This window comes from Rhineura floridana, chromosome 3, assembly GCF_030035675.1.
Source record: "Rhineura floridana isolate rRhiFlo1 chromosome 3, rRhiFlo1.hap2, whole genome shotgun sequence".
Classification (NCBI taxonomy): Eukaryota; Metazoa; Chordata; class Lepidosauria; order Squamata; family Rhineuridae; genus Rhineura; species Rhineura floridana.
This window is the reverse complement of record NC_084482.1, coordinates 10,490,988-10,505,666: the sequence shown is the minus strand read 5'-3', so window position 1 is coordinate 10,505,666 and position 14,679 is coordinate 10,490,988. Positions and strand designations below refer to the sequence as shown.

At 41.4% G+C, this 14,679-nt stretch overlaps 1 protein-coding gene across 2 annotated transcripts in view; it reads right to left on the bottom strand.

Moving 5' to 3' along the window:
• The window catches only part of PTPN18 (protein tyrosine phosphatase non-receptor type 18), a 53,634-nt gene that overhangs the window by 18,640 nt on the left and 20,315 nt on the right, over positions 1-14,679 (bottom strand). Inside the window, exons 5-10 of one of the 2 annotated variants that reach the window (XM_061614398.1) lie at positions 9,562-9,600; positions 9,364-9,432; positions 4,225-4,287; positions 2,909-3,051; positions 1,942-2,008; positions 712-789 (exon numbers count right to left, since the gene is read on the bottom strand). In XM_061614398.1, the coding sequence (XP_061470382.1) occupies positions 712-789; positions 1,942-2,008; positions 2,909-3,051; positions 4,225-4,287; positions 9,364-9,432; positions 9,562-9,600 (459 nt within the window). The remainder of the gene's footprint in view (positions 1-711; positions 790-1,941; positions 2,009-2,908; positions 3,052-4,224; positions 4,288-9,363; positions 9,433-9,561; positions 9,601-14,679) is intronic. The other variant, XM_061614399.1, reaches the window with a different exon arrangement.

Here is a 14,679-nt window from a genome sequence, read left to right as displayed (position 1 = left end):
GTGAATGGCAACCATTCTTTCATTTCAGGGAAAGAGGGGCAACAAAGGGGTGTTATATGACAAGGAATTAATATGAATGGAAGCGGGGTCAGTCCTATTAGGCAGAGTGAAGTAACCACCTCAGGTAGCAGTTGTCAGAAAAGTAATGGCAGCGCTTCCTGGCTGTTCCTTGTGAGCTCCCCCTGGCCACTCCAGTCCTACAGAGCTGATGCCCTAGCAGCGATGCTTGCTTGTTGGTGGCTGTCACTCTTCATGTCACTTTCCCCCAACACATCATAAATAGCATCCCTGGGAAAGGTCCCTGATGGGGTGAGCAGGCAGAGGGATAGCCAGTCCAGGCCATGCTCTCCAGTAGGCTTTGTGTCTGCATTGCTTGTGTGATCACACAATGTGCAGCAGTGTCGCCACTGCTACGCAAGGCAGCATTTTCTTGTGTGAGCAGGCGCCAAGCAGGGTGGTGCGCAAATGGCAGCAAAGTGCTGGAGGACAGAGAGGCATGTGTGCACCATACCACCTGCCCACTAAGCTAGCCTAATGCCAGCTAGTGTGGTGGGGGATGCTGACCTATCACTAGATTCAGCTGCCAGTCCGGCCAGCTGCTGCACGTGGAACAGTGGAGGGGAGCGTGTGTGCGCACACATATCATCTTTGCCTCAGGCAGCAAAATGTCTAGTTCTGGTCCTGGGTGGAAGCAATGGCTGTGTGGCTCACCTGGGTCTGAACAGCAGCCGGTCTCTGCTTCCTCATTTCTAGGACAACATCAAAAATGCTGAAATGTGGTGGAATTCTCTGAAAAGTAGAGGAGAAGCTGGCAACTGGGGAAACATTGGTCTTACTCTTGCATGACATCACAGTGAAACATCTTAATTTGGATTTGTGCACACATTTATTACTCTGCTTCACTGCCCCCAATGTCACTTGCAGTTCCCTCTATGTGAGAGTATCCTAAGATGCAGTTGTCCAAAAGAAGCAGAGGGCAAGGGAGGAAGGGAGTTTTCCAGGGAACAACAAAGTATCTAGATGATTGTTGTGGGACATTGGACTGAGCAACCAAAGTTGTCTTCCAGAGGCAGCTTTTTTCCTGTTCTTCATGTTATACGGAATGAGGTTGAAAACTGAGATAGTAACATTTTGGACTGTGCAAATTCAGACTGCTGATAGAAAGTTTTATTTTTTAGTACTTCTCCCATGAGTAAAAACAAAACTACTTGTAAATAATAGCCTCTCTCCGATAAGCTAGCTTACGTCCAGAGTTCTGCCACATTATTCCGTGTCTTTTATAGGACAGCTCTAAACAAGCTGTTGTGTACAATGCACATATGCAACACAAAGGCAACATGCACACTGCATACACATAGTGCGCACACACAGAGGCAGGTGTTAATTGCACACACACACATATATATACACACACAGTGCCTGTGCAGAGATATTTGAGGAATTCCATTTCTGGTTTTTTTGGTGAGGAAGAAGGGGGGAAATTCTATTACAATCAAATACTACTTACCATCAAATTAAGCACAGATTTTCAAAAACAAACATCTGCATCAGGCATGGTGAATCATTAGCACTTCAGATGTTGCTGAACTACAATTCCCATCAACCTCCAGCCATTGGCCAAACTTGCTGGGGCTGATGAGAGTTGTAGTTCAGGAACATGTGGAGGTCCAAAGATTCACCACACTTGATCTACAAAATACTTTCTCTCTCCCTCTCCCTTGCTATAATATCCTACATTCTCTTCCTCTCCCTCTAAATAAAAATACTCTACAATAAAGAAAATAAAATATGTAGTTGAATATTGTTCTGATACTTGTTGTTCCAAAACAGTGCTCATAGAAACAGGACACAGACAGAAAGACTGGACCAAATTCACCCAGCAGTCAATTCTTCCCTTTCTCTCTTCATGCAGATCCAACTTGCCTAGAAGGTGGCAAATACCTGTTTGAGCAGAAGCTGCCGTATGTATTCCAGTGTACAGATCACACCTGTCCGGCCGCAGCCAGCACTACAGAGGAGAGGAGAAAAGATGGTGAGAGGTGGCCTACAAAACAACAGCCTTCTTTTCAGGTAAGACTGGGCCAAGAATTGCAACACAAAAAAGAATACTTTGCCATTTTGTTGCCCGGTTCCCTCAGTTTGGAGAGATCCTTTTGGAGTTCTTTGTAATCTGCTTACTTCATCACCCTAAATAATTTGATGGCATCCACAAGCTTGGCCACCTCACTGCTATTCCCTAATTCCAGATCACTTATGAACAGGTTAAAAAGCAGCAGGTCAATAAAGATCCTTGGAAGACTCCATTTCACACTTCCCTCCATTGTGACTTGTGTGTGAGTAGGGATGTCAGAGAATTCTGAAGGGACTGGAAATTGCCTGATGTTTGCTTATTCATCCCATGTCTGGAATTGAAATTAATGCAATGGAGCAGAAACAGTGCTGTCCATTTGTTCCTGCTCTCTGCTTCCTTTAAACAGTTGCTGATCCACAAGAGGATTAATCCTTGTGCCCCATGACTGCAATATAGCCTGTAAACACACTAGTTGCCAGATCAAAGCATTCCAGAGCTTGGAAAAGTTACTTTTTTGAACTACAACTCCCATCAGCCCAATCCAGTAACCATGCTGGCTGGGGCTGATGGGAGTTGTAGTTCAAAAAAGTAACTTTTCCAAGCTCCAGCCAGAGGGGAATGTTGATCAGCTGCAAAATCTCTTAGAAGCGAATTTAAAAAATGTATATTCAAGTGGCTTCCACCAGGTTTTACAGTAAAAAGGGGCGGGGTTTGAGTAGCATCATGTGCCCCAGTTTTCAGAAGAGAGAGGTAGAGACACAATGGAACCAGCACAATGGTGAGTGTGTTTCTACCCATGGTCTGCCTATATGGTTTTGCATCAATACTGCCCCTTACCTGCAATGCACACAGATGGGCACAGTGTCTTCACCCTGCTTACGTCTCACTTGCTCAATCATGTCAAGGAAGTAGCCGTAAGTGTCTGGGATGCCCCGATCTGGCCATGCCACATACTGGAAATGGGATATTACCCGCTCCTCCTAGGATGGGAAATGTAGTGTGATCAGCCTAGCCCACTGATGCTGCTCTTTGTGCCATGCTGTCCACTACAGAACACTCATCTTCTGCAAGAAACACTGCTCCATTGCAAAGTGCAGTAAAAAGGGCCTTGAAGCCTTTCTTGTGCAGTTTGTGTCATATCTGAACGTTGCTGATGCAAGAGAGGTGGTGGAAGGGGAAAATCAGTTGTACCGTCTCTTACAGTATTACATTTGCTAATGTAAGGTAATGCTGATTTAAAAACAATAAAGCTGATGTCATTCGAATTTTAAATCAGTTCTTCAAGCCTATTTTAAATCAGTTCTTCAAGCCTATTGCATGGCATATCTCCAACCAAGGGACTCTGAAACTGTGGTTCTGTGAAGGTCTGTCCACAGCAGGGGTGGAGGACCCCTGACCCACAGACTCAATCTACCTCCTGGGTGATGTCCTGTGGTCCCAAGCCCCTGTAGAATTTGCTGGTGGCTCTGCAGTAACATGTGCAGAACGAAGTGCTGTTCCTTTTGTCCTGTGCTTGCTACCATTGTTAAAAGGTTGGGGCGCTCTGGAAACAGGAAGGAACACTCCAATGCTTCCCATCCAGAGAATTCTAAGTGCTCCCTCCTGTTTGTGGAGCCCTCTGGTCTCTTAGCAGTGGCAGCAGGACAAAAGTGTAGTTTTTATTTGTAGTTTTTATGTGTAGTTTTTATTTGTAAGCCGCCCTGAGTTCCAGTTTTGGAAAAAGGGTGGGGTAAAAATAAAGATTCATTCAGATTCATTCAAAAGGAGAAAAAGAAGCCAATTTTGCCATCATCTAACATAAATTGGGACAGGGGCTGGCGGGTAACATTGTGTGCCAGGCTGGGCAGTGCCTGATAAGGTTCTGTGCCCTGCATGTGCTTAGGTCTTAAAGCCCACTTCAGGCACAGAAGGGATCTGTAACGTCAGGGGCTTTATGTTTGGCAGTGACTACAAAGCCTGATATAAATATTTGGCCTTGTGCCTTTACCTGGTCAACAGAGCAGTGCTTGCTACTTGCTGCTGTTTCAGCTTCCAGCTCAGGAAGCTGACCTTGGGGGCCCAGAGCTGGAAGCTGAAGACCTAGCTAGTCTTGGATGCGCTCACTCTCACAGTGGGCCTGGCCTGGCAATCAAGAGCCTACAGAATAGCTTTACCTTCTGAAAGGTCAGAGTAAGCATTCGCAGAATGACATCTGGATTGAGTTCTTGTTCTTTAACCTGAGTCAGAGACAAAAAAAAAATAGTCCACCATATTGCTCAAAATAATCTTATATGCCCAAATAGGAGATGTCTCATTCACCTAGTTATGCCCCCACCTTCAACATGGGTCAGGGATGGGGAACCTGTTGTTGGGAGTTAAAAGACAACAAAAGGTTGGGAGTTAATCCGCCCCACTTGGTATGGCCAATGGTCAGAGATGATGGGAATTGTAGTCTCACATTTGGAAGGCTACAGGTTCCTCATCCTTGATGTAGGAGCAACTAGACAGAGGTTACACAAGCAAATTGTTACTCATCACAGGACTGTTTTATCTGATAGCTTGCTTGATACAAGGAATGGCAAACCTAAACCAGTTTAATGTTGATTCTGCAACATGCGCCCTGAACCCCCTGGCAATTGTCATTTTATGAAAGGGCTCAGGAACTTTGACCCACATTCTCAACGCTCTTGCCAACTGATGAAATTAATGGCAGATGAAGTCCCTTAGCTCAGTGGAGAAGATCTCTTAGCTCAGTAAGGGGTAGAACAAATGCCTTGCATGCAGAAGTTCCCAGGTTCAGTCCCTGGCATCTGCAGATGAGGGCTGGGAAAGATCCAGGAAGCTGTTGCAGGCCAGTGTAGACAATTCTGAGCTGGGTGGAGCAATGACCTGACTTGATATAAGGCTGGTTCCTAGCTAGGCAGGAATTAGGTTTGGAACAGATCCAAGGAACCGCTGGTTCACATAGCACACAATTCAGTTTATGGAGTTTCTCTGATGCAAGAAATAGTGACCATAATCTTTTTTGAGAACTATGTGTTAATTAAATTCATGGGGGAGAGGCCTAGCAACATCTGTTAGTGATGAGAGGGGCAAGTTCCAGTTTTTTTCCAGGTTTTAGAGACCCTTGATAAAGTGCCATCTATTGGGCCCCCTTCTATGTTGATTGTTCCTGGCCACAGCCTGATAGTGGCAACAATGGATAGCTGTGAAATTCCATTTTAAATTTCCCACAATGCTCTGGAGCAATGGTACATTGGGAACATTGTGGGAAATTTTAGGTGTCAGTTCGAGGACCCAGCTGCTCAGCATGGGAGGTCCAGGGTAGGCATCAGCACCAGTGGGCTGGTGCCAGGGTTTTGGGGCCCCAGAAGTCCAAGGCTACTGTCTGCTGATGTTAAGTGCTGCTATGTGCTGCTATGTTCTGCTATGAGAGCTAAATGTTCACAAGTAATATACCTACAAAGAACCAGAGTGGACAAACAAAATGGCATGTGGTAGGGAACCTGTGGCCCTCTAGATGCTGGTGCATCACCACTTCCGGGAAGGGTGACTTAGCCTGTGCCTGCTTTTGGGACGGGCTCCCGCCGCAAAAGAAGCTTATTCAGATATAAATCAGTCAAAACTTTTTTTTTTTGACTGATGAAACTTCTCCCGGGCAGGGAGAAACGAAGAGATTAACCTCAAAGCCTATTTTTGTTGGGAGGACTAGATTTCATTGATTTATGAGACGTGGTCCAGCCGACAAATAAGGACGGATTTTCAACAAGCTCTATCTGATAAAGCGACACGTTCATCTTTTCTTTAGAGAGAGAACGGACTAACAGGCAAGCACCCTTCTTTCTATATTTTTTTACTTGACTTAAACTGTTGCAGTAAAAGGAGATTTGCCAGATTGATCGGCTTTGGACATCTTTCCGGTGAGCTATAACTCTTCTCTGCTATGCACTAATTAACAGCTTATCTCTGTTTTTGTTGCAAAAAGCTGTCCTGGATTTGCATTCTAAAGATATACACAGAAGAGAGATTTCTATTCCTGATTTCTATTCTGAAGAATATTATATTGTCTGAGACTACTCTCTTTTTGGTTTATTTTATTTTGACGAATCTGTTTCCTGACGACGCCATTAATTGTTTCGATCCTGGGAACTACATTTTGTTTTCCTAAGCATAGTGAGATAAGGCTGGCTGCTCTGTTTATACTGTGATGTCATCAAGTTTGGAGTATTAACCCAATTGTTGCTGAAATAAGAAGTGGTTCTCTTATATTTTTCTTTTAAAATGGCAATCAAGAAAGTGGCTGAGAATCTGAAAGTAACTAGGTTTCAGAAAATAATGGATGAGATTGAGATAACGAAACGAACCCTGCGACAGGGTTGTAAGGAGCTGAAAATTGAATTGTGCAAAATGATCCAGGAGTTTAAAGAAATAGGGGTCCCTGTGAGAGAGGAGACCCTGGAGCCTGGAACAAACGTGGAACAGGAAAAAGATTTGGAATTTATGGATTTTAGAAATAAAATCTACTGTTTGGAATTCAATGTTATCTCTGAAGAAATTAATGAAGATATTAGAGATAAAGTTATCAATGGCATGGACAATCTTCTGGACTGGAATGATGTGATGGAGCCTAATATAGAGAAAACCTATGGAATTAATTGCAGCCATGTGACAAGGGAAAAACTTTCAAGAGATGAGCCAGTACATTTTGTAAAAAAGAACAGAGATATGATTTTACTGCAGTATTCCAGCAACCTATTCAGAATGGATGGCAAGAAAATATTTGGGATAGAGGAAATTCCCATTAGACTCTTACTATATGACTATGGTTATGACAGCAAGATTATTACGGAATACTGATAATGGAAGATTGGACATTGAAATTACTGGAGTTAACAAGACTATTGAAGATGGAAGATGGAAGATGGAACTAATAGGGATAATAGAATAATGGCTATTGAAATTATTGAACCTAACAGATTCTGATGAGATGGATTAATCGAAATGTTTATTTTGACTATGGTTATGACAATAAGATTATTATAATTATTAATGAGATGGATTAATCGACATGCTTATCTGGAGAAAAATTGATAGATATATTTCTTAAAGAATTGAAACCTCTCTTTGACTTTTTGTGGAAAGAATAAAGTAATGTTTATGAGATTTGATGATTAAGTAAGATAACTACTGGAGGAAAGTGATTTTATAATATGATTTAAGAGACAGGATTGTTATACATTGTAGACCTATAACTGATGTGATCTGTGACAAATGGGAAGTTAATATTTCTATGGTTATGACAGCAAGATTATTACGGAATACTGATAATGGAAGATTGGACACTGAAATTACTGGACTTAACAAGACTATTGAAGATGGAAGATGGAAGATGGAACTAATAGGGATAATAGAATAATGGCTATTGAAATTATTGAACCTAACAGATTCTGATGAGATGAATTAATCGTAATGTTTATTTTGACTATGGTTATGACAATAAGATTATTATAATTATTAATGAGATGGATTAATCGACATGCTTTTCTGGAGAAAAATTGATAGATATATTTCTTAAAGAATTGAAACCTCTCTTTGACTTTTTGTGGAAAGAATAAAGTAATGTTTATGAGATTTGATGATTAAGTAAGATAACTACTGGAGGAAAGTGATTTTATAATATGATTTAAGAGATAGGATTGTTATACATTGTAGACCTATAACTGATTTGATCTGTGACAAATGGGAAGTCAATATTTTACTTTTTATTTTTTTTTTTATTTTTTTTTGTCTAACTATTTTTGATTTTGTTTTTTGTCTTTGAATGTTTTATGGTTTTGTTTTGTATGTTTTATGAAAATCTGAATAAAAATTATTGTAAAAAAAAAAATAGATGCTGGTGCATCACCATCCCCCATCATCCCTGACCATTGACCATTCTGGCTAGGGCTGATGGGAGCTGAAGTCCAACAACATCTGGAAGGCCATAGGTTTTCCGTCCCTGCAAGAGGGGATATATATCATTTTCATGCCCTTCTTGTGTATTTCCAGCCAAATGCATCTGGTTGGCTTCTGCTGGTAGCAGAATGCTGGATGAGATGGGACTTGGTTTGATGTCACAAGGCAATTCTTAGGTTCCTAACAACATTTCCAAGCACTTCCATAGTGAGAAGAAGTGGCCTTTAGATTAGGTTGATGAACAGTGCTAGCACGTCCTGCAGTGGACTCAGCTCCTCCTTTACACTAGGATAGGGGAGAAATTAGATTTGTTTTGCATTTGAAGCAAAATCTATTGTATTCATACTTTCTGAAACAATATGAGAACTGAAACTCAGCCATCCTTCGAAATTCGAACTTATCCGAATTCTGCGGTTGAGTTCTACATTGCTTCACCTGAAAAAGTATATTGCAGAGCTGGAAAAGGTTCATAAAAGGGCAACCAAGATGATAAAGGAGATAGAGCAACTCCCCTATGAGGAAAGATTGCAGCATTTGAGGCTTTTTAGTTTAGAGAAAAGGTGTGACATTATAAAAGTTTATAAAATTATGCATGGCATGGAGAGAGTGCACAGAGAGAAGTTTTGCTTCCTCTCATAACACTAGAACTCATGGACATCCAATGAACCTGAATGCTGGAAGATTCAGGACAGATAAAAGAAAGTACTTCTTCACACAGTGCAGAATTAAGCTATGGAACTTTCTCCCAGAGGAGGCCACCAAATTGGATGGCTTTAAAAGAGGATTAGACAGATTCATGGAGGATAAGGCTATCAGTGGCTGCTAGCCATGATGGTTATGTTCTGCCTCCATAGTCAGAGCCAGTATACCTCAGAATACCAGTTGCTGGAAACCACACGAGGGGAGAGTACTCTTTGCACTCAGGTCCTGCTTGTGGGCTTCCCCCAGGCACCTGGTTGGCCACTGTGAGAACGGTATGCTGGACTAGATGGGCCACTGGCCTGATCCAGCAGGCTCTTCTTATGTTTCAACCAAACAATGTTTACAAAAATGCATAAATTAGAGGAAAGTGTGCATAAAAATGAAAATAACATAAAACATGCATTATATTAGGAGAAACTGCTTGCAAAAATGTGTACATTAGTCAAAACTGCCTACAAAATGTATTTATTAGGAGAAATTCACACTAAAATGCTGAAGAATTTTCATGAGGATTTTTTAAAAATCATAAATTGCTGCAGAAATGTGGTGAGCCAAATTTCAGATTGGAAAAATGAGAAACTGAGCTGAAACTGATAGGTCCTTCCATCCCTACTTTACACCATTGCTTTCTGCCTGCCCATGTGTAACCACCTTACCTGTGCCACAGAGAAGGGTCCAAAATGCAAGGTTTCCTCTGCCAAAGGCCAGTAGCGCTCACACTTTTTCTGAGGAACAAAAAGGAAAGTGGAGATTGGTTATGATTCAGGGATGATGCCAACACCTCCTTTTTTGAAAGGGCAAGGCCAGGCTTCCCAGCCTCCTCCAGATGCTATCCCTCCTTCAGGAGGTCTCACCTTGCCCATTTCCACTTCCCGGCAAGCCATGACAATCACCTGCAATGAGAGAACACCATCAATCAGAGGTGGGAAACCTCAGGCCCAGGGGCCAAATGCAGCCCTTCAAGGCTCTCTGTCTGGCCCTTGGGACTTTCCCCAGCCATACTCCATCTCCCCAGGCCACATCCCTTTCCTGCCCTGCTTTGTGCCCTCCTTGAGTGTTTTTGCCTGGCTGGAACGTGCCTTTGAACTCTGATAATGCCCCTTGCTTGTCTGGATGGAGGATAAAGAAGAGTATGTGTAGAAACTAGACTACTAGACAGAAAGTAGACTACACAGGTAAAATTTGCATGTGTTGCTCCACCCACTTTTGCCTCTGCCTCCACCCACCACTGGCAAGTGGCCCCTGGAAGATTCACCAGAAGGGAATGTTTCCCCACCCCTGTCATAAAGGAAGGGACAGAATACAATATGAGCCGTGTATAACTTACTCTGCAATATGCTACTTATATTACTGTTCACTAATAAGCAAAAAAACTTGCGGTTTAAGAACGTACCTATAGCCAACAGATATTTCTCTTGAACTTTAAAAAGTAGGGAAATTGAGCAGCTATAGTGAATTCATCAGGGGAACAGGAGACCTGACCTCCTGTCTGAGATATTGTACTGCCCTATAAATTTGTCAAAATGCAAACACAATTTGGGTTGGTCTTTCACAGTCCAATCCACTTTCCGTGTAGGTTGGAAGAATTTGGTAACATGTGCCTCTGAGCATATGGGGAGTGGAAAAAACAAGCTTGGCCTGCCCAAGATGCATGTTTTCAGCCTGTTATGCTTAAACAACACCACTTAAGGAAGGGTGGGCATAGAGCTCATCTAGAAATTTCTAGAATATATTTCACCTCCCATTGTTTTATCTTGTGCAAATTAGACACTTCTCATGTTCATTGGAGACTATTCTGCGGAATAGCCAGTGCCATTATTCCACAACTGTTTTTGGAGTTTTTTTAGTGTAAATTTTGCAAAGCAGAAGCAAAAGAAAATGTTTTACTCTAGGAAACTTCACTGAAATTGCAAAGTAAATCAAACATATTTAAGTGACTATCTGAACTATATCAACTATCTTAATAATGTTGCTTCCTCCCTGCTAAAACAAGATCAGCATAGCACATGTCATGTTGCTGTTATTTGGGCTTTGCAGGTATGGCCACCACTCACCATATGCTCAGAGGCACATGTTACCAAATTGTTCCAAGCTACACAGGAAGTGGATTGGACTGTGAAAGACCAACCCAAACTGTGTTTGCATTTTGACAAATTTGTAGGGCAGTCCAATATCTCACGAGAGGAGGTCAGGTCTCCTGCTCCCCTGGTGCATTCACTATAGCTGGACAATTTCCCTGCTTTTTAAAGTTTGATAGAAATATATGTTGGCTATAGGTACGTTCTTAAACTGCAAAGGTTTTTTTTGCTAATTAGTGAATTCCTTTGCTTTTTAATCAGGGAGGTAAGAAATGGGATCCTGTGCACGTTTGCTGAGAATGGATTGAACGTTTGCATGCTTATTGAGTTCAGTGGGATTTACTCCTCTGCAATCATGCTTATGATAGGTAAAGCTGACCATGGAGGGAGGAGAGGGAAGGAGGAAGGGAGGGGAAGAAGGGGGGAGGGGGAGGGACAAGCGAAGAAAGGGGGACAGAAGGGGCAAAAGGGAGGGGATAGGAGGGAGGAGGGGGGAGTGCAGGTTTGATCATTTGCATGCATTATGAAGCAAAAACAATTAGGAGCTATAACCAAGGTCTGAGTGAGTGATATCAATTAAATTAAACGGGAAACCTATTAACATAACCATCATCCCAGTCTATGCTCCAATAGCAAACATAGAAGAAGAGGAATCGGAGAGATTTTATGCAGAAGTACAGGAAGAAATTGATCACACACCAAAACAAGATGTTCTGATAATCATGGGGGACTGGAAAGCACAATTAGAGAACAGAGAAGAACGAGAAGTGGTAGGAAAATGGGGCTTAGGAGAGAGAAATGAAGCAGGAGAAAGACTTGTTGAATTCTGTGCAGCCAATAATTTGTTTCTTGCAAACACATTTTTTGAGCAACCGAAAAGATGACTGTACACGTCGACATCCTCAAATGGTCAATATAAGAATCAAATTGATTATGTAATTGGCAGCAGAAGATGGAGACGTTCCATACTTTCTGCGAAAACAAGACCAGGAGCAGACTGTGGTACAGATCTTGAAGTGGTAATATCGAAAAAGAACAACAACATAATGCCAAAATACAATTTAAATAACATCCCAGAAGAAAATAAAGATCAAATAAGGAACAGATTTGAGGCTTTAAGCTTAGTTGATAGAGAACCAGAAGAACTATGGATTGAAGTCAGAGACATTATCAGAGAAGAATGCAAAAAGACAAAAGTTAAAAAGAGAGAAAGACCTCAATGGATGACTGACGAAACTCTTAAAATGGTTAAAGAAAGAAAGCAAAAGCAAAAGGAGATAGAACCCTAAATGCAATAGTACAGCGATTAATACATAGGGACAAAGAGAACTATTACAATAGTTATTGTATAGAAATAGGACAACAAAAATGTAGAACAAGAGCTGTATTCCAAAAGATTAGAGAAATGAAAGAGAAATTTAAACCAAGAGTAGGGATGTTGAATAATCAACAGGGGAACACATTGACTGGCTGAGATGAAATAAAAGGAAGCTGGAAGCAATACACTGAAGAACTAAATAAAAGAGATACAAGAATTATTGTTTTATTGCGGTATTGTTTTACTGCTTTAATTGCACTATTTTAAAACTGTTTTTTGAATCATTTTAAGTGTATGTTTAAATGTTTTAATGTTGTATATAGTTTAATTCAATTTTAAATGCAGGTTTTTGTATGTTTTTATTATATGTATTCATTTTTATTTGTAAGCCGCCCTGAGTTCCAGCTTTGGAAAAAGGGCGGGGTAAAAATAAAGGTAATAATAATAATAAGAAGAATGACAGATTCATTCATGGAGGAACTGTATGATGAAGAACCAGAAATTTGAGGCGAAAGCTGCTCTTAAAATACTTGGAAGAAACATATCACCAGGATGGCTTACCAACAGAGTTGCTACAAGTTACTGAGACTGAATCTGTCCAAATTTTGAGAATAATTTATCAACAAATATGGAAAACTAAACAATGGCCCATAGACTGGAAGCGTTCAATACATATCCCAGTTCCAAAGAAAGGGGATCCCAGGGAATGCAGTAATTATTGAACTATTGCCTTAATATCCCATGAAAGTAAAGTTATACTCAAGATTCTTCAACAAAGGCTCTTACCATATATGGAGCGAGAAATGCCAGATGTCCAAGCTAGATTTAGAAAAGGAAGAGGTACCAGAGATCATATCACAAACATACGTTGGATAATGGAATGGAGCAAGGAATTTCAGAAGGAAATCACCCTGTGCTTTATAGATTACAGCAAAGCCTTTCACTGTGTAGATGATGAAAAACTCTGGAATGCTTTAAAAGAAATGGGGGTGTCCTGATGCGCAACCTATACTCTGGACAAGAGGCTACTGTAAAGACAGAATATGGAGAAACTGATTGGTTCCCCATCAGAAAGTGAGTGAGACAGGGCTGTATTTTATCACCCTATTTGTTTAATCTATATGCAGAACATATCATATGGAAAGCAGGATTGCACCAAGATGAAGGAGGTGTGAAAATTGGAGGGAGAAATATCAATAATTTAAGATATACAGATGATACCATACTACTAGCAGAAACCAGTAATGATCTGAAACGAATGCTGTTGAAAGTTAAAGAGGAAAGCACAAAGCAGGACTACAGCTGAACGTCAAGAAGACAAAAGTAATGACAACAGAAGATTTATGTAACTTTAAAGTTGACGATGAGGACATGGGACTTGTCAAGGATTATCAATACCTTGGCACAGTCATTAACCAAAATGGAGACCATAGTCAAGAAAACAGAAGAAGGCTAGGACTGGGGAGGGCAGCTGTGAGAGAACTAAAAAAGGTCCTCAAATGCAAAGATGTATCACTGAACGCTAAAGTCAGGATCATTCAGACCATGGTATTCCTGATCTCTATGTATGTATGTGAAAGTTGGACAGTGAAAAAAGCAGATAAGAGAAAAATCAACTCTGGTGTTAGAGGAGAGCTTTGCAGATACCATGGACTGTGAAAAAGACAAATAATTAGGTGTTGTAAATTAAACCACAACTATCATTAGAAGCTAAAATGAGGAAACTGAGGTTGTCATACTTTGGACACATAATGAGAAGACATGATTCATTAGAAAAGATAATAATGCTGGGAAAAACAGTAGAAAAAGAGGAAGGCCAAACAAGAGATGGATTGATTCCATAAAGGAAGCCACAGACCTGAACTTACAAGATTTGAACAGGGTGTTTTATAACAGATGCTACTGGAGGTCACTGACTCACAGGGTCGCTGTAAGTTGTGATCAACTTGAAGGCACATAACAACAACACATTTTGAGTTCTGTGGGATTTTTTCCTGTACAATCATGCTTAGGATAGGTGAAGGTGACCTGGGGAAGGGGCAGGGAGAGGGGAAGGGGGAGAGAAGGAGAGGAACGGGAGGGGAGGGGAGGAGATTCCATAGGTGGGTACTGGGCACAAGGAAAGCCCCTTTCCTTTCCAAAAGGAAAGCATTGTGATCAGTATCAATCTTTTTCAGGGTTTCCCCCATCTTTTTATTCTACAGCAGGCACATGTAGCCTCAACCAAAATTGTCCCTGGCCACATCCACACCAGACCTTTATTTTATTTTGGCCAGTCATGGCTTCCCCCCCAAGGATCCTGGGAAGTGTAGTTTGTGAAGGGTGCTGAGAGTTGCTAGGAGAGGCCCTATTCCCCTCACAGAACTACAATCCCCAGAAGAAGGGCAGACTGTTAAACCACTCTAGCCACTGGGGCTCTGTCAGGGGAATATCCTAGCAACTCTCAGCATCCTTCACAAACTATATTTCCCAGGATCCTTTGGGGGAAGCCACGATTGTCTAAATTGGGATAACTGTCTGACCCGGGTGTGGCCCCTCATTAGCCAAGCCAAACAGCTGTGAGCCTGGCTTTTAGA